Source organism: Nipponia nippon, unplaced genomic scaffold (assembly GCF_047370975.1).
Source record: "Nipponia nippon isolate SJK-2023a ecotype South Korea unplaced genomic scaffold, ASM4737097v1 scaffold_10, whole genome shotgun sequence".
Taxonomy (NCBI): domain Eukaryota; kingdom Metazoa; phylum Chordata; class Aves; order Pelecaniformes; family Threskiornithidae; genus Nipponia; species Nipponia nippon.
In genome coordinates, this window is record NW_028262291.1 from 8389280 (window position 1) to 8410610 (window position 21331).

At 35.2% G+C, this 21331-nt stretch overlaps 1 protein-coding gene across 2 annotated transcripts in view; it reads right to left on the reverse strand.

Annotated features, from left to right (window-relative positions):
- Window positions 1–394: 394 nt before the first annotated feature.
- The window catches only part of LOC148057054 (doublecortin domain-containing protein 1-like), a 47775-nt gene continuing 26838 nt past the window's right edge, over window positions 395–21331 (reverse strand). Inside the window, exon 4 of one of the 2 annotated variants that reach the window (XR_015702068.1) lies at window positions 395–525. Coding sequence is in view for 1 of the 2 variants with exons in the window: in XM_087746774.1 (XP_087602900.1) it covers window positions 13492–13549 (58 nt within the window). In the remaining variant the exon portion in view is untranslated. Of the gene's footprint in view, window positions 526–12625; window positions 13550–21331 lie in introns of those variants that run through there. The other variant, XM_087746774.1, reaches the window with a different exon arrangement.

Below are 21331 nucleotides of genomic sequence, written 5' to 3' on the forward strand. Positions count from 1 at the left end.
TGGCCACAAGGCCAATAAAGTACCGTGCACAGAGCCAGTGAGGATTGTCTCTACCTCTCACTGCCCATTGCAATGATCTCTGGCTCCTGCTTAAAGCTCCATCACATTGGCAAGTGGGTATTCCAGTAATTAAATCAATATTGGGTACTGTTACTGTATACATCTAGCTATTTAATATGGCTTTTTTCCTAAATGAGGTCCTTTGTTATAAAAAAAAGAAAAAAGAGAAAAACATTTTAAATTATTTTTTCAGCCCTCAACTTGGTAAATTAAAGGAAAAATACATATTTGTATAAAGGGCAAAACATCATATAGAAGCGTACGTTGCGTATGAAGATAACTGCCTGTATACTTTTCTGACACAGAACATGCCAAAAAGCAGTGTTAAAGCATACCTTCCAGTTTCCTTTGCGTCCTTATCACTGACGTTATTTGCTGCTTCTTCCCATGTGCTCCTTCAGGGCACCGTCCATTGGCAGAGGCTGGCTGTTCCGTTTCTGAACAAGAGATTCTCTATACAGCCTCCTGAAGAAAGTTTGATCATCATTGACAGTTGCCCTGCTGCTCTCAAAAATGCCAGGAGGAAGAGCTGAGGGACAGACAACTTACAGGTACAAAGCCATTTCCATAAACGTTGGCCACAAATCCTGCCTCTCTAGAAACACACGAGCAGTGCAACATTTACAGAACTAACATAGCTTTTGTATGAGGAAGACAACATGTGCTTGTTATCATCAATTTTGCATCTCAATTGCTTTTGTTAGAAATTCATTAGATTTACCTTGTGACTGGTTTTGGTTTGGCTGGGTTTTTTTTGTTTGGTTGGTTGGGTTTGTTGGGGGTTTTTTTGTTGTTTTTTTTTGTTTGGGGTTTGAGTTTTTTGGTTGGTTGGTTGTTTTTTTTTTAATACGTGTTTTGGAAGAGTTCTCCCTATTTGAACTACACGTTTTCTAGAAGAAATTTTCCTGCTATTCAGACAGCACCTAGTCAGGTATTTGCAATAACAGATTCCCTTACTTGTTCAGGGACACTGTTTGAAACAAAAATCCAATGTAACTAAGCTAATGAATAGAGCTGCATAAAGACATTTCAGTTATACAAGATACCTTTTACTCACCCTGAGCCATACTTAGGACTCACAATTACTCCTAAAGGGAGAAAAGCACAGAATTATTTTTTTTTTAATAGATCAAATTAGAAGAATCGCCAAGAAGCTCCCCTAAGAAGTCTTCAAAACTGGACATGGATTTTCCAGGAGGACATGGATTTTCCATGAGGAGCCACTCGACAGGAAACAGCAGGAAAATCTGCTTCAGATCTCCTAAAGTACATCAGATATGCTCTACCCTGTTGCTAAGTTTGTTTCAACTAATTTCAAATGGAATGGCAATGCACTGCAATCTTACCCTTAAAGAAGGCAAAACCACACATATCCTCAGTCTCAGAGCAACAGCATGGTGATGTAGAGAACAGAAGAGAAGTAGAATATAACAGTAATTTTACCAGGCTTTAGTAGTAGTAGTCAAACTACTAAGCATATACACCTATACACAGGAGGCATATGTAAACTGTAATACTGTAATGCATGTGCTGTGGGTGAACTGCTGTTCAAACATGGATCTACCTTGACTTCTTCAGGATTCTTTGGGACAAGATAAAACCAGTCACATTATAGATCCTATGTCTAATTTTTTTCGATCGTATTTATGAGCTCAATTATTAGTTGTTAAAAATATAGCTAAATTGAGTAAAACGTGCTGTATATTTGTCTTGACTATGCAAGTAAAAGCTTACTGAATCAGTATCCAGGAACACATTGGGGACACACTGTGCCATATACTAAGATTATTTGTTCACTGATGCTTATTTTCCACGATTACCAATATCTTACCCTTCAAACAACAGATAAATGTAAGCATTTGTTTGAAATAAACGTTATTTCAATTTTACACAACGGGAAAAAAAGTACAGGATTAAAACTATTTTCACTAACCTCCAAGAAAAGTGGTTTATGGCTTTTGGGTATTTAATGAATTAAGTCTTGGTTTTGTTGTTAAACATGACTTTTAGCCACATTGAAAATTGTTTCTTGGTAATGATAGGTTTTCAATGAAATGCTTTTTTTTTTTTTCTTTTCTTTCTCTCATCAACTGCTATTTTGTTTCTCTTTGTCTCCAGCTGCTCATGTTATTACTTGCTTAATTTTTCCTCTTCTCTTTCGATCTTCCCTCCCTCCAGGTGTTTCAATGCTAGTTTTCAACTGTTCTATTTTGTGGCAGATTTCTCAAGCAGGGATTTGCTTGCATCGTGTCAATAGGTTTCGCGTATTTATTTTTGCTATTTTAAATTAAAATAATCTTATCAGATCATTGTCATTCCTGTTAGTGATTTTTTCTTTGCATAAATATACATGAAATTAATGTGTGGCTGAACACAGCTTCATTTTACAGTATAATTTCAGCTTTCTATTTATTGGTTACAATCTCAAGAAAACATACCATCAGCTGATCAAAATCAATATATTGTCGGAATTTATATTCAAGAAGAATTACTACATTAACATTCACTCTCATTCTGAGTGTGTTTGTGGGCTTTAAAAATGGTAGCAAATAATTTTCCTCTCCCTGCACGTCTGTCGCAGGTGACCTGCAGACTGGAAACCATATTCACGTAAAGTAAATGCCACAAACAGAATGTGTACAAACCGCACAAGGTACAGGACAAACAAGGCTGATTTCTATAAATGCTATGTCATCCTGTAGCAGTGGAAAAATCAGAAGCTGATTGTTTAGCTTCAGTCTAAGCCTGCTTACGTAAACTTCCCACAGTTTGATACTCTAGGGAGTAATAAGGTCCAGCTCTGTAGTCTTATAGTGGTCCAGCGGAACGTTTGTCGTTGGGCAGTTTCACAAGTGAACTCGGTCATGAACTGAAGTGAAACAACCTGCCCACCAAATTGCAATTGCTCTTAGAATTTATGAATAATTATCTCTCATGCCAAATATACTCTCTCAGATGTGTTGATAAACCATTTACGTAGAAATAATCTGATTTTTCAGTATACTTGCATTATATTTCGCAATGTTCTTGAGATGACACATTCACTAAACAACAACAAATTGTCATTAGAACTTAACAAATTTCAGTGATTAAAATATCACCTTATAGTATTTGACATCAATGAGAACCACAGGCACAAATCTCAGAACCTAATTTGCTTACATGGACAGAAGCTTTTATAATTGGGGAGCTACACAGGGATGGAAAAAGAAAACCGATCAAAGAGCAGCACTAAATTTGCCTCCTTACACTGATTTTACACTTAGAATAACATCATAACATTTTCTTATTTATATATATGCGAATAAAAATTTTAAAGATATGTATTCATATATATGTATATGTTCTTATGCATTCAAATTTTACGTGTTTATCTATATCTAGAGAGATATTTCTTGTACATTTCAAGTGTTAATGCCATGAGGAGCAATCTGTTCATAACCACACTTTTGTTTTTAGTTAATATTTCATGCTTGCTTGGAGTGCTTTTTTTAAAAGAAATCATCATTCTTTAAGAGACCTGCTGATGCTCTCAATCATTTCACTTCATACAGTAAAGCCTCAAAAACCTCACCAATAATCTCTGTGGATAAAGAATGTCTCTGAAGCAATAGGAATAGGAGTTAGCCAAAAATACAACTAAAAAGGCCAGCACAAATACCATGTGGATTTCTGAGGCAGATACACTTGTATCTTCATACTGTCAGCATACCATAATCTATACTGAGACGCCCTCAGTTTTAATTCATCGGCGCTACCTTCTGGGCCAAATGCTATGACCATCACATCAAACAACTGATCCTTGCACCGAGATGCTTTTATACTTGTTAGAAAGTGAAAAATAAGGAGTACATGCCTAAAAACCTAACTTCAACACACGTTTAAAGTTTAAAGAAACAGTCAAAAAGTCTTAATTCAGTAATTCCACTACAATAAGACTATATTTTAGATAATTTACTTTGAACTTAGGAATAATTGAAGTCAGTAAAATTTCAGCAAAGTGAAAATGCAACGGACATTCCAGTTTCCTCTACTTCTGCTGTTTTTCTTGGCATTACTAAAAAAGCTGACAAGCTTCCAGCACCATAAAGGTCTATCAGCACTGGCCTGATAATTTCTCCATAAGATTTTTCAGCTTTTTTTATTGAGGGGATCATGTTGCAACACAGAGAAATATAAGTCTATAAAAAGGTAGTCCCAAAGCCTCAGGACTAGCAACTCAAAAAAAAAAAAAAAGAGGTAGTCTTTAGTTACATTGCCTTAAATTGACTAAGGATACAATAGACATCTACTGCAGTCAGACTACATGAATTTTAAAACTAGATTAAATGCTACATACCTACACACCTATTTTACTCATCATTTCTTAATGGAAGGGGATTCACATGGAAACAGGTAGTGATAGAAACAGTAGGAAAAAACCAGTTGCCTAAAAAGCCCAGCTTCAGGAGAGGAATCCCCTCGTGGTCTGCTGTGGGGCTTCCTCCTTTGGGCTGCATGGTGGTGGGGAAACAAATGGGTTCAAGCCTGCCATTATCCTACCTGCGATTCAGCTCAAAATAGGGTTACGCTGTCACTGTATGCAATTCTCAATCTTTTCTCCTCTGCAAACGTTTATAGGACACAGGGTATCCTTTACCAAAGGAGAGAACATGTAACGATAACATATTTATGAAACTTAAATAGTTCAATTATTTTCATCCCAGTAGCTTTATGTGAGAGGAAAAAGTATGAAACTCCATGAAATGATATAACTCCTAGAAATTATTACAAGGCTTGTGCATTACTACTAATTCCACCCTATTAGATGATACTATATCTTTTCATAATGAAGATTAAATGCAGCAGAAACTATATAATGGCACAACTACTGTAGATCAAATTGAGTCTACCATAAGAAAAATGATCACTGATCCCAAGACGTTATGGAATAGTAAACTTAAATTGTGCCGCTTTTCAAGTTTATGTGACTATGATTATTTAATTTTCCTTTGTGCGTGCTCAAGTATAGCTGTTATGTGACTACACATGAGAGAACCTGAAATTAATTTGTCTGTATAAGATCAGTGACTGTACAAATTCTTATGAAAACTAACATGCCATGACAATAGTAATTTTGATAAAATTACAGCAAGAACTGCAATTCTCTGCCATCTGGCTGTCTCATCATAACTACTTTGATGTGCTTTTTATTACTTATTTACTTACTTCAACTACTTTAGCAGTTGTTTCAGAGCTTAGAAATGTTAACTGCAGAACAATATTAAAGAAACAGCATCTCCAAAGCTTAGCATTAATTACTTACAAAAGTTTAATCTAATAATTTAATTAAAATCCTAAAAACAATAGATCTACCCTAGAAAAACCAGACACATTTCCTATTTTAAAATGCAAATATGTATCAATTTTCAGAGTATCCTGGTTAGTTTCTTCAAAAGTCTGAATGAACTGCCATTCTCCTTTCATCTCCCTGTGTAAAACCTTTCAATTAAGTTTAGAATTTAATTACATATTTACTTAATATACAGACACAATTAACAGACTAGCAGAGAAGTATATCTAAGTACATTTTTATAAATAAGGAACCCATTTACTTGCGGTCAGGGTATCAGTACTGTGCATTTCTAATTCAATCACATTTATTCTAAGGAAAATCATCTCTTTGGTGACTTCTTATGAATACTAACTAGCCACCATAATTTATTTTCTTTATAAGGGTTGGAAAATAGTGGAGAAGGTCAAATACTGCCTTCATCTTACCACTACAAATTCATTTGCCTAATAAAGTTTCTGATCTGAAAACACAGAACTTTTGTAATTTTATACTGCAATGTTTCAGATTCAAATTCCTGAGATAAAACCCAGCATGTCCAAAGCTCAAAGAATCATCCTTCTTTTTCAGGGGTTATGGATATTTTCCATACCCATTAGAGAATTATTAGATCATAGTATGCATTATGGTTCAAAACATGCACACTAAGTATCATCTAGTATATAGTATATAATTTCACACATATACATTTTATAGAAACGTTACATTTCTGAAGCCCAAGACTAAAAAAAAAAATTACAGAAGGTAAGCACGCAACTACCAACCTAGCAGCAATCTAGCTCTGGTTGTATTTTTTAATGTACTTTTTAATACTTCAGAAGTACTTAGATACCACCTGAGAAGAATCACTTAAGTATAAAGAATAGATTTGGTTAGATAAATAGATTCAGTGCAATGTCTAGTGAAGACTATCATGAAACCTGCCATCAGGCCTGGCACTATTGACATTCTTGTTACTGCTAACAGTTCAGCAGGAAGAAGGTTTTCAGGGATGAAATCCTGGTCCCACAAAAGTCAAAGGCTAACTAACCCACATTGATCTTGGTCTGGTTACGATTTCAGTCATGACCCCACTTCCACTTTGAAGTGGTGGTCAAACCCTCACCTGGTGTGAACTGCCAGTTCATTGAATTGAGTTCAGTGAAACTGTAAGAATAAGTACCAGGTTAGAGTCTAAATCTGTATCTCTAGGTCAGGGCTAATGCCTGTAACAGTGGAAACTCCACTAATGATGCTGTATTGGTATTGTGAAGCTGGAAGTCTACAAGACTGTTAGCTTCACCTTCCATGAGCTCTAAATTCTCAGAGAATTAAATAAAAAAAAACAAACAAAAAGCCCAACAACAGATAGTGGCTGCCATCAGAAACTCGTTGCAGATTGCATAAAATAGCTTAACTACAATTCACTGGGAGCTAATTTCAGTCATTGCTAATACATGCTGTGTAGAAAATTAGTGTCAAACAACAAAATGGCATGATTTTTTAAAAGCACTTGGATTCAAGTTTCAAATACTCTCAATTAACCAGTAGTCAAGTTTCCAGATTCAAGTCTCTCCTATAGAATTACACACTGCCAGCTATTCTTTTAGTTTTAAGAAAAAAATACATAGGGTGTTGGACTTCATTGTTAGATTGCAATAATTACAGCAATAAAACCTATGGCTATATAATACAGCCATATATTTATGTAATGACTGGACAGATACAGCATTTTGCTAAATATTTGCTTATCTGAGTCATTTTTCTCTGCTGAACAGTGGAATGTTTCTGCATGGAAGTCTTCCTTTTGTCCTGTATTCAGTCCCTCTGGAGCTTTATTAGTAGAGACCCGCCGGAACAGGCCATGCTACTGAAACTATGGAGATAGAACATGCAATTCAGATTTATTTCCCTGGGTCCTTTTATTTATTTTTGTAAAAAGCTTTTTTACTTATTAATTTGAAGACCTACAAATTAAAAGACCATCAAGTACACCATAAACAAGCGTACCAGATGATCTGCAGATTTCTTTCAGAGACAAAAAATAGGCTTACTGTAAAAATACTTCTAAAAAGCACCAGACCTGCTACTTTGGTAACACCATGTATGAAGATAAGCAACATTCATGGATGTTACTTTTATTTTGTTTTCAAACTTCACAGATTAATGTCAAATTCAAACAGGCAGTAATGGGCAGGTACTCTGTACATCTAAGACGTTAAACTACATTTTGCATCTGTATAGAGTTAAGACTGCAATACTGTTAATTTACAGGGTTTCTGAAAGTCAAGAGGTAATATTTTGGATTAGAGGGTGAAGAGTTGTAAGAATAACGGATTTTTTTAAAAAGCCTGTAGGTACTAGTAAAAGTCAAGCAAGGGGTTGTGTAAAACCAGAGGCAGGTACTTGACAAAGAAAACCCACACGATTTTTGCTTTCTGTTATTGTAAAATTAGAGAACTTTCTGATTTGCTTTGCACCTACATATATTCCAAAGTTTGACCTGTGTTCGTATATACTTCATATATATCAGGCAGAACATACAAGATAGATCTACAGAAAAATACTAAATGCAGAGGCCAATTAAAGCTAAAGGAACTAACAACAGTTTTGTCTGTAACTTTAAGACCTTTTGAACATGAGACCTTTTGCGTTTGTCTTTAACACCAGCATTGTTATTCCATATTAAAACTCAGAGCATTCTCAACTCCATAGCTTAAGCGAAATTGTGTTGGCCTTTTTATTTTCCTCCAAGCAAACTGTGCAAGGATAAATACTCATTAGTTAGGAAGCCAAAAGTGTTGCAATTCTAAACAAAATAAATTATTTGTAGAGTGAGTTTTTGTTATGAAAATAATTACATAGCAAAAACCTCCAAACAATTATGCTGGGACAAAACTATGACTTGGGAGATAATGGATAGAGCCAGCAGGGATTAAAATGTGCAGGATTTCCTGGTCATTTACTCACTGGAAGATTTGAAAATCAGTTTATTCATGGGAGAAAAATAACCTATTGCCATCAGTCCTTGATCATAAAACAGACAGAACTTTAAACTCTCAGTGCAATATTGGAAGGAGATAAATGTGCATCTAATCAGCTTTGCCCTTCATAGCAGGTATCACTTTGGCAATCAGGAGCACACTGCGGATAGCAAAAATAATGGGAAGACAATATTCTGAGTGGGGAAAAAACCTACACATTTCGCAAAATACACAGACAGACTGTAACCACAGGTGGCTGTTTTTGCTGACCTAAAACAATTCCCTAAAACGGTGGCTGTGATGCAGCCAGAACATGAAGGGCATGCTTGCTTTTTAACTCATGCATTCTTCTGGAATCCTGAGGTCTGAGTAAACCGCACCATCCCCAATAACCCTTCAAGATGCAAAGGAAAGCTCACACTGACAATCCACAAAGAGGGTGCATTAAATGACTACCTCTTACTACTGAAATCCCAAAGAACCATTTTTCTTTACACATCTATATCAGGAATGTTATTCACTTCCACTTGAGAGAAACCTGACAAAATGAAGCACCTTCACTGAACAGGATGGTAATTTTCATAAAATGCACAGTCAAACTGGTAAAGACAAAATCATCTAAATTCTCCAATTTTTACTTCAATTTGAAATAAAATAATGTGAAATACAGTCATTGTGGGTTTCTTATAATAAGAAACATTTTACAGGTACTAACACCAATAAGTAATGTATATGAATAATTTTTTTCTGGCAATTCTGAACTGCTTGTCTTTCATAGGATTTCTTATGGCTATTTACATTTTCACTCAGTGAACATCAATTACCTTCCTGCAATAAGCCTCATTTGCTACCTTTGAGTATAATAGAAACACCATTAGGATGATGACATTACCCAAAAGAAGGGCACCACACAGTTGGTAGACATAAATTAAGGACCCTTTCACATATGCATTAGAAATACTGCTGTGACTGAAATATGCATAAAATCTGTATCTATTAGAGCTATTAGTGTGTGCTGGTGATGATTTTGAAGGAGGAGGGGGAGATTGTGATCTACTACTTTGACAAAATTATGTATTTCCTTTTTTTCTCAGTATGTGCCACTGATGCAATAAGCAGAGGCCCCCAGCTGAGCTGCATTTGGAAATGCCACTGAGCATGGTATACGCGCTTCACTTCCCTTTGCTGAAGCAAGACACTGTCAGGAATAGAGTGCATGTGTGCTGCCAAGCCCGCTCCTCCTTCCTCACCCTGACCTCCGCTGCTCTGCGGATGTATGCCTGGGTGAAGGCACCGCTCATGTGGAAAACAGCTCCTGCAGATCAATTCATAGGATTTAGGGACATTTAACTTCCATCAAGACCACATCATCTTATTGATATTTGAAGACTAACTTATTACCGAATGTTAATGGGACTAACATAAAGGGCTGTGTATTTGCTTGGGGGGGGGGAAGAAACTAATTTAGAGATTCCTCCCTTGGAGTCTGTTAAGCAGAGGAAACTACTTCTGAACGCCATTATTTTTACCTGGGTTCTTATGAGCTTAAGCAAAACAAAATTATAACACAGTATGATGATGTATTATGTATTAAAAATGTAAAATGCAATTCCCTCCTTCCATATTCATTTGACATACCAATGAGCCCATTATGAATAAGGAAAATATTGGGACACTCTCTCTCTTACAAAAGGATTACAGATCATAGTTGTCTGTGGTAGTTAACAGAAAAGCTCTAGTTAGCTTCTCTTGTGGACACATTAAAAACTATTTCAGTTCTACCCGTACTTAGGAAAAAGGCAGGTTTTATGCTTGCTCTTACAAACCCGAAGTTAGGATAATCTCAGTCCTACAGCAGACATTCTGCCAACAGTGCTACGAATATAGAGTTAAATCCATCAAACATCCAACATAAATATATGAAAACTTGCTTAATTAGCAGACAGAAATATTTAATATGCAGAAGGGTGATCCAAGACTCCTGACATTCCATGACGAAAAGCCACATTAGCAATACAACAGAAGTAGTAACCTGAGGCTACTCTGGCTTGTAAATTAGGCAGATGAAGGTGCATGGACAAAGGTAAATAAAGGAGAGAAGAAGCAGATCTAGGAACTGCTTTGTGTAGTTAGGAGTTCCCTGTATTTTGAGTCTCCTTCTACACTGCAGTTCTGTATTCTGACAAATCAGAGGTAGTAGTCCTACACAAAGCACTTGATACTGAGCAAACAGGCATCATCAAGCAAAACAAAAGTGTGCATCTGAAAAGTCTCCCTAAAATCAAACATTAATGCCGTTCAGTTAACCAGATGTATAAATGTTTTACTATCTTTGAAGAAAATGCTGAGAATCTTGCAAGGTAAAGCCCACAGATCAATAGTAGGGTTAGTAAGATTTTTCAGATGCAAGATTACCTTGCTCATAGTAAAAAAAGACTTTTTCCTAGAATCAAACTTATTTATACAATTTTTATGAAGTTGCCATCAAATCCTGGACAATCATTGTAATGTAAATATTCAACCACGCTGGAACAGAATGTACGTGTAATATTTCCTTGGTAATTTTCCTTCTAATCTATTTCATTTTTCTCTTATGCATGAAAAATAATGTCTGTATAGTTGGCTACACATTATTTCCAACTAAGCTTGAAACAAATAAGATGTTACTGAGTTCTTAAGGAAAATGCAGTAAGGAACTAGCCTCTTCTATTTTTTTTTCCTAGAAAAAAATGCATACATAGAGACTAAGTGCATAAAAAAGTAATCTTACAGTGTGCATGTGATATATTTTACATTAAAAATGATGGTTGGTAGAGAAATACTCATATCAAGACATTTACTTTACTACAACATACAGTAGAAAATATGCAGAATAGATGTGGTTTCAGATTAATCATTTAGACACTATACATTTCATAAGGATAAAGGTCATAACAGTTGAGCAACCCATTTCCATCAACATTTTAAATAAGATTATATGATGCACAGAATTTTCATTTAAACTAACTGGACAGAACGTGTGCAAGGTATTGTAGCATTACAGGAAATTATCTGAATGAAGAAAACACTAGGGTGGAAAAAAAATAACAGTTTTTTAAATATAAAACAAAGAAAAAAACAATTAAACATTAGATTTTTCTTTTCATTGTCTCAGACGTAGTTTTAAAAAACTGTTTCATTTTAGGTACACATACAAGTGCCGCATCTATTCAAACCCTAAACTTATGAGGTTTTTTGAACATATTTGAACTTTTTTAACATATATATAGGGTTCTTTAAAAAAGTACATTTAAGCAAAATGTGAAGGGAATGTCTTCTCAGAAATAAATTTAAGAAATTAATAAGAATTTGGAATTATGATAAGTTCCACTATTTATTGCAGACATATGTATCTAGGTGCAAAACTACAGAGTGAGTCAAATATATTGCTTTTCTTCCTCAGATAATTACATTGTTCTGCTCTTTACTATATAAATGTATGGGAAGAGAAACATTCATTGTTTTCCTGTTACTGTGTTCTTTTGCATCCAATTATGAGCAATACTTAGTAAAATATTTGATAAATATCTTTATTAAATGACTGATAGATCTCAGTTTTGAAATTACATAATCTGGTAAGGAATCAATTTTTTCTTGTGAAAAATTCTCTCTATATTGAAAAGCAAGACCTCGTGAAACAGACACCTTCCTTTCCCTGCTTCTGTTTCATCCCCATGTCCCATTCCCCAAAAAAATGAGATTAAAGGGAAGATGAGTAAAAATTCTTTCAGATTATGAAATAAGTATTCTAAGAAAAACTTTTTCTGTCACAAATATATTGCAAAGTCAGAAATAAGTGCACTTGATACCAAGATCAGGGAAGAAGGGAGTGCCTCAGGAATTGAATCTTTCCTAAAGCTTTGGAAGAAGAGAATATGTCTTGTTACATTAACCTTCACTTAAAACTATAGGGAGTGTTTAAGCATCTGGTATTATTAGCTTACTTATTGTTGCTTCATGTTGAAAGGGAGACATAAAGAGAATGGAAATTAAGACGGGTCTCGTCCATCTCACTGCTTTTTTCAATTTCAAATCAAGAACTACGGCTAGCCCCTTGAATTCAGCCAAGCTATACCACAGAACAGTTAAAATGCCAGAGCAGCCTTGATGCAAGCATCCAGTGTTCCAGTAACGCTGAGAGCCCCCAAGAACCAAATTCACCAGCTTTACAGCCATTTTGCAGTACCAGACTAGGCTAGAGCAGAAAGAAAAAGACTGAAGTCTTGGGGTTTCATTTTATTAGATAACACTAAATTCTTACAAGGTTCATATGTTGATATAAAATGTCATCTACAATCTATGAAAAACAAGTATTTTGGAAAATAAGACCACACAACTAAACAGTTAACAGTTAGGAGACTAAGGCTGAATCAGAATTCCGACTTTCGGCTCCTTTGTTTCATACAACTGATTTTAACCTTATTCATTTATAGTAAGACAAATCCTTCCCAAGCAATTGAAAGACACCAACGATAAGTTTAGTCTAGATATTTTGATTACTTACATATTGCTTCCTTAACTTACATATAATTTTTCTGGCACTTTAGATGTGCTGGAGGATTTAGATTCCAGGAGACTGCCCTGCTAGTCCTGTAAATCTGCTGGTGTTCATCTAACTGAAGTATTTCCAAAACACTAAACACTCAAGCAGTGTCTTTCAGAGACGGCAAATAGAAAGGAATAGTTACAGCAATGTCTCACACTACCCCTCTGCTACCTTCCATTATCACACCTCTGCATAGCACAGCCATCACAGTTTTAGTTTAACTAGACAGTGCAGAGGTACTTCTGCAGTATTTATCAAACTTTATCATCCTTATTAGACCAAATATTCATACTTAGAGGGGAAAAAATAAAAATAATTTTTTTGTTCTTTGCTGAGGCTTGTGCTTCTGTGGAATATTACCTTACCGTGCTCTCTACAGGTTTGTAATTATTTAACTCCAGCTGCCTTCTAAAGGACAAGATATTGCAATAACAGAAGGCCCTACAGAAATTTCAGCTGCACAGCAGCTCAGTGTCAGGACAGCGGATCATATTTTAGGCATTAACAGAAAAGGAGCTTTGCACAAAAATGAAAATATCCCTATGCCACTGTTAAATCCATGAAGAACCAGCATCTTCAAAAACCACAAGCAGTTCTGGTTCTTGCCATCTGAAAAAAAGATATATAGAAAAACTAGAAAAAAGCGTGAAGACGCACAACAAGTACAATCAAAGGTGTGTCGTGGTTTCTAAGCAAAGAACAACAGAGTAGAATAAGATCCTTCAGTTTGGAAAGAGAAGACAGGGAGTATGATGGGAATCTAGTAGATGAGCATGGAAGAAGGGACTAAGGGATGACTGCCTGACTGTTCACTGTCTATTTCAACATAAGAAGTAGGAGGTCATCAGATGGAGCAAGCTGTTACAGGTTTCAGAACAAAGAAAGGAACACTTCTTAATAAATGCTTAATTAACCTGCGGAATAACTTTGTATATAATGCTGTAGTTACTAAAGGATTATACTTTTTGAATAAAGTCATGGAATAAAACTTTTCTCATGTTTTTAAAAGTCCATGCTACCTTCATTATGCTGATAAACCCTTTTAATGGTTCATTTCAACAATATGAAGCAAATTGAAAGATGTATGTTCTAACACATACTACTGTCATATTCTCTTGAATTATTTTTCCTGCGGATTTGTTATGTATACTACAAGATTAAAAAAATTATTCTTAATGGACTGGAATAATCATAATTGTCACCATGAAGAAACCACCGCCACCCCCTCAAAAACCAAAATACATTATCTTCATCTGTCTCAAAACATATGTATACACTGTAGTTCAAGAGACTGTCATGGTATGGTTATCTCACATTCAGGGTACTAATAGGATGATGGTACTTGTTCCTGGGTCAGTGAACAAGCCAAAGCTGCCTAAAGTCAGACTCAAGCTTCATGAGAAAAGAGGGTTTTGTTTTGTTTTTGTTTTTTTTTTTTTTTTTTTTTTTTTTAAGAGGAAAATGTACAGAAATGGTTAGTTTTTATGATTCCACACTGTTTCATCTTCATCATGCTCTCTGCTTTTTATTTCAGCATAGCTGTGCTAGTAATATTCTTGCCTTCAGGCTAGAAGGTCAGGGGTTGAAGGACAACATAAAAATTTAGGCTCTAATTCAGCAGTGACACAGAGGCACAGTGCTCGTAGGGGAAGAGCAACCATACTGTCGAAGGTGTCGTCTTTGGATGAAACACTGAACAGAGGTCCCTACTGGCAAAGTCAAATGAAGAAGGAATAAAAGCTCCATGGTGAAAAAATGTATTTTAAAAATTACTTCCATAGAGTTCAGAAAGAAAGCTAAAGTTCTGCTAGAGTTTTGTTATTTAGCTAATAAAAATTTGTTTTACATACATTTTCAAGTTTTATGGAGGTCTGGCAAAAGAAAAATATTTGTTATCAGTTTCATATGTCATTATCAATTCATATTAGAATAATTAGAATATAAAATCTGTATCTTATTAAAAGTCATGTAGCTTTGTTTAATACAAATCAAGGTTTATAACTGAGTAAAAAATAAGCAACTTTTATTTTTGCCTTTTCAGAATCAGATTAAGAAGGGACTCGAGTTGTCACATTTTAAAATTTTTAACTTACTGTCTCTGTGTTGGCAGTGGGTTATTAGCGAACAACTGTTTCAGTTTGTAAGAAAATTATTTAAAAAGTATGGTGAAAGATATTTAAAAGTGAATTAATTCAGTGAACACTAAATTAAGAACAAAGCTTATCTGAAAGCAAACAACTAATATTATTTTGAAGTCCATAATATTAAGCTGAAAGAAGAAAAAAGATGGATGAAATACATTAAGTAGGAAATATACCAGTAATTGTTCTTGCTGATGTATTTTGGGAAAGTTATGCAGCAGAAAGAAGGAGCAGAGCATTTGGGAACCTGAGCATAAGCTTCATAGAAAACTCTTGCCATTAAGACTCTCAAATGCCAGAATTGCTTGTCAAATGGGCATACAGAGTAAAACAGCATAAAGACAGACGCGTGAGTTGGAGTGGAGAAAAAGAAATGGTTACAGTATTTCAGAAAAACTTGTTCCTGGTAAGCACCCTTGCAATGAAGTGTAAGATTCTGCTAGAACTGAGGTGAGTCAAAGTAATGCGAGAAATTTAGAGAGATACATTTTTTGTTTAAATAGGCTAGCAGCATAACCCATGTACGACTTAACTAAGCTTCACCATTGGATCAAGTGGGATTAATTCCTATCAAAACTACGGGAAAGGTGCAAACCTATGTAATACAAAGGGAGTGATGGGAGTAAATTGAGCAGAGGATATTTTTTGGCTGAATGTCAGAAAAAATATTCCTAACAGAGAAGATGACTATTATACTGTAGAAAAGACACCCCTAAGGGAAGTGATAGAAGTCTCATTCCTTCACTCTTTTAAAAATGAATTAGCTAATGCACAAGAAGAAAGATACTGCAGGAAACAACTCTGTCCTTGTTGAAAGATTTTTAATACGACCTATTACATCTTTCTCATCTCTAATTTCTGTCATTTTATGACTACGAATGGGAGAGAATAGACCACGCATAGCAAAGAGGGAAATCTGGGTTTGTCATTGGTTTTTCTCCCTGCTAGCCTCCCTGTTTCTTGCCATTCACAACCATTTCCATCATCTACAGATGGCTGGAGGAGCAGGGGGCAACACACAGTTACAAATTAATCTCTATTATTGTTGCAGCAGCCTGGAGTTGCACTCCAACAGCCCATAGAGCTAATTTTCTTGTCTTTTCTTGGGAGTGGGAAGACTGGTTGCACATTTGTCAGTTTTGTCTTTGTCAGGGGGGTTGTATGCTCAGTATGATAAGTAAAACAACATTTCTCAGTTTTAATATCCTAAGACTTTTCACTGACATGAGGATTACTGGCATGAAGCTTTCTTATAAAAGTCTTATGTCACATACTGTATTACAAATCTATCAAATTCTCTCCATTTCAGAGGCACTGACACATTTTCTAACCTTTCTTAACCTTAAGTCTCAGGATTTTCCCATACTACAAAAAAAAAAAAGAAACAACCAAAAACCCCAAACCCACACCACCATCTGTTGCATTTAAAAGCTGATCAAGAGAAATTCAGCCCAATTCCTCAGATACGACCATTTCACCATGATTTTCAGCTATGCCTGCTTTTAGCAGGAAACAAAGATTATGTAACTATTATTCAACCTAATATCAATTACTTTGTCCTGTAATTTCGGATAAATTCTCACCTTTTACCTTCATTAACTAAATTATATTTGGATTATGAGATATGATTACTTCAAAATATAAGCTAAGAAGAAACACACTTCCCTTTGTCTCTTCACTTGTGTGTCACTTTACCCAGAAATAAACTTGTATCTTGAAAAAAAAACCCAAACAAACAACAAAACACCCCAAACCACTCAAAACCAGCAAAAACAACCTGCAAAACACCCCCACAAACAAAAAAAAAGCTCTCAAAAACTGCTACTTCTGACATGAAAAAGAAAACCTCAGGAGACCATGCACTGCTCTTAAGTTTCTTTACTATTTATTTAGTTCTTTTGTATTCTGTACATCCCGTCTTTCTTCATAAATTTCTCCAGTATTTTCTATGCCCTTTCTATATCTTTGGAAGAGGGGTTTTTTTGTTCTTTTCTTTTAAAGCAAGGTTCCTTTAAATACAGTTAAATAACTTGATATTGCTGTTATTGGTTAATGAAGTATCTCAAATCCAAGAATGGGGTGAGGAAAGAAAATCAAAATCATGAAACCTGACTGGTGTGGTCTAAAAAGCTGTAACTTACTTAAGACCAGACCACAGTTAGATTGTTTGTGAGCTTATTTCTATTCCATAATCGGCAAAGGAAAAATGGCATGTCCCTTTCAATTTTGACAAATCAGTAAGGATTTCATAGCAGCTCGATTTATACCTGACACACGTTGGCTGTCTAGGAAACCCTTTTTTCCTTCTGTCTCCTATTCCAATATGTTAAGCATTAAAAAAGCAGCAACCTTTGCTAACCATAGTTATGTTGTCAGTGACTCAGTTCCTGCTGTGGTCTTGCTCATTCAAGTTCATTAACTCATTCGGTTTGTTTTTATTTTCAGTTGATAATCAGCACTTGATAAATACGTGAACCTGGATGAATATACATCTATACTTTCAAGCATAATCTGCCTATAAAAGCTGGCTTTTTTTTTAAATTTCTTTGCCTATTTTAAGCTAATTTGAAAGAAAAATGTAGTACTTCATACAATTTAAGTAAATTATCTGTTAACTAGCAACTGTGAACATGATTGAGCTCCATACAAAACAGATGAAAAAATATTTTGAAGGTTAAAAAATTGGATTGTTACTTAGATAAAGTATACAAATCAAGTCATACTTTAGTTTATGTAGACGTACACACTTATCTATGAGCAAATTGGATCCCGTAAAAATATAATAAACTGCCTAGGCAAGACATTTCATTTTGTTAAATATTCATTTTTTTTTGTGATTTCACTCTTCAAATATTTATAACACCTCAGATTCTACCTTCCTCAATTTTCTTTGAAATACAGGAAAAACGTAAAGCTAACATTTTATATGAAAACATACGTGCATATACATGTAGAAGTTTTCAATTTTTCTGAAAAATAAGTGCACCCTTATGATTTTTTCATTGAAAACTTTCATTTTCTTTAAATCCTTCAAGACTGACTGATAAATAGATCTTCTTCCACTAATGTCAGCTTAAATATTTCATAGGCTTTGTCAAAAGAGGTAGTTGTTGCACTTGGGAATTTAAGATCAATTTACCACTTTTCAAATAGCTGATACTTTATCAGTGGTGGTTAATTATGAGTGTTTTGTTAAAACAATGATTGCAAGCAAAAGTGATACAAGTGAGTGTCCCAACTAGCCACCAAATAAAAGCTCCATCCATTTACCCTTCAAATTCATTATCTGTATAACAGCTTATTGCTCATATTAAGACATCTTATTAAAATACTTTTTTGTTTCCATGATAAGTCTACTGAACTGGCAATGCAAATGAATATTTAGAAGTTCTGAAAAAGAAGGGGAACGGCTTCCAAGTAAAACTGTCAAAATGTGCATTTACTGTTCAATTCCTTGCTGAAATAAATTTTTTGACAAGGACATATCACAACATTAATGGAACCCCTCACTCTCATATTGGAAGCAAAATAGTGAGCCTGCTCGAGCCCAGCTGGAGTTGTAAGAGGACAGTTTCCAAGAAGGGCCCCTGTACTTTCTGGCTGTGCTGCACTCTGCATGCAGGCAGCGTCCTTACTCCAGGACAGTGTACTTCATACTGCAAATTTCTCCCTAAAGTCAAGTTTAGCAATTCATCAGAACCAGAGAAAACCTAAAAATCTGCAACCAAGTAACTAAGATTGTACTAACCAAAAAGAGACCCTCTTACCAAGATACTGCCAACTACCTACCAAATTCATTGTTCTGAATTGCACCTTAGAAAAGCAAACAAATAACCCATCGGGGATGTTCCTATTTTTAACTGCTTCTCATTAAGTCTTTTGTGGAGGATGAACATATCCAGAGGACTGATGAATTTGAAACACTTTTCTCCAATTAAAAACCCCAAATTAGTCGCTTCTCCAATGAGGTACTTGAACACCCAAAAGTCTCAGGCTAGGGTCCTAAGATACACAGGCCTTTTTTTTTTGCCTTTACACTCAGTGATGAAGACATCACTTATGGTATATGCATTTTGCTTTTGCGAGTGGAACAAATAAAACAGTAACATTTTCTTGAAAAAAAGTCGAGGCACACCATCTCAGCAACTTTTAAAATGTATTAATATATGCTTATTTTTTTAAACAATAGTTTAGTGAGAAAAATGATGCCTTTAACCTAGCAAAGCTGTCTTAAATGCATACAGATATATGTATAAAAATATGACAGCAGGACAACGTCTCTGCAATGAATAAGCAAGTTCTAGAATCTGATGGACGTTTCTGTGCAACTCCATGGCTTCAATCAATATTTAAGTTTCTCTATGGCATTAATATTTGTTAAGAGAAATAACAGACTTCAGAGAGTTTGATAAAAGCTCTTAGTGGCACAGCTTTCATTTACTTCCACCAGGAAAAGTAATGTATAATTTCAGGTTTTTGTCAATACATTCACCTTCCTTTCACAAATGTCTTTAGAGCTGAATAGCTCAATGCAGGGGTGTGGAACTGGTTGACTGCTTCATACGTTATAGAGAAATGCCGTAAGCTGCAAGTCTTCTGCAGACTGGCCTGCATGTTTACCGAACCATAAGAAAAAAATTATTAAATAATTAGTTTAGTTGCAAGTGTTGCTGCACTTCCCAGTTTGTGAAGCGTGCTGCCCTGGTGAGGGAGTTACTCAACTGAGATGAGGTACTGACACTTTCTTCATATCCAGGAGACACATACTACATGGAGGCATGAGAGAATTTTTCGCAGTGACATGCGCTGGTCCAGCAGGTATCAGATGGGGAACTAGAGCATCCCTTCAGAGCACCCTGACTCTGCTAGTTGCTGCTAAACAAACCCAGGCAGGTCACCTCCTCCCTCTATGCCAGCATTCTCTATCTATCCCTTGTTTTCTTTATGCCTATAAAGAGATTGCATATCTACTCAGAGAACACACAGTCTTTTTCTACATCCTCAGGAAAGTGAGATTGCATCATGATTAGAACATCAACATTCAAGAAAATATTGTGTTTCTGTTTTTGTTTGGTTGGTTGGTTTATACTTATTTCATGTTACACATACATGAAAACATGGATTCAGAAGGCACCTACAGTGCTTCTCTGAACTATGTACAACACAGAGAATCATGCTGTATTTGCACATCTCCTGTTCGCCACTTTTAAATAAGGACAGAGGATTGCACTAGTGATATAGCAAAAACGGAGCAATGGGACCCATTTCTATGTATATCTAATGGCTCCATCGCTACACAATTAGGCAAGAGACTGTGACCTGTATTCTAGATCATGTTGCAGGCTGTACTAGAGCCCTCAAAAGAACCATTTCATAAATCTGTGTCCTCAGAGTTAAAATATAAATTTTGTTTCCCTTGCATGTGAACACTATCAAGTATAGCTTGAACTTGGAACATAAAACAGCTAAAGAGAATGAGCAAAAATGCATAAATATGAGAAGACAAATATAAGCTCCCCAAAACCTGCAGCAAGAAAACAATTAGCACAAAAAAGATTTCAGCTTCAGCATGCTGTATTTTCACAGTCGAGGGACTAAAGTCTTTAATATTCGACTCCTGCAAAGCAATTTGTAATAACCTACTCCAAGCATATTATAACATAAAGGAATAAGGTATATCAACCATGTAAAATATTTACACTTTGTTAAAATAGATAGCTTTACACTTTATAAGTTATTGTGTTAGTTATTCATTTTTCATAAGTCATGATTTCAAGTTTTTCTTCATCTTTCACAAATCAACTAAGAACTAATTATGAGAGCAGGCATGCCTATATTTAACAGTCTTCTGGCTGAAAATGTTAGTAATAGTGTGAGCAAAGTTATCCAAGATTTAACACTGCTGTACCAGAAAAGATATGCATACCTTGGTCAATCTGGAAAAGGAAGCAATTTTTTCCTATAATGCTAAATAAGTGTGTGTCTTTTGTAATACATCATTAAACCATGAAAAGCTGCCTGGTTTCATTGTACACTGGATTATTTATGATGTTATTATCAGCAGACTCGCTAATTTAGTCAAAATAGTTAGGTATGAGATGATATTAGGAAGCAAGGGTACCAAGAGACATTGAACACTGCTGCAACATAGATAAGACAGAATGATTATAGGCATGCTTATGACATGATCTTACACGAACACAGAGAATATTTTCATTTATAATAACCAAAAGCTCTATTTCAATTTAAT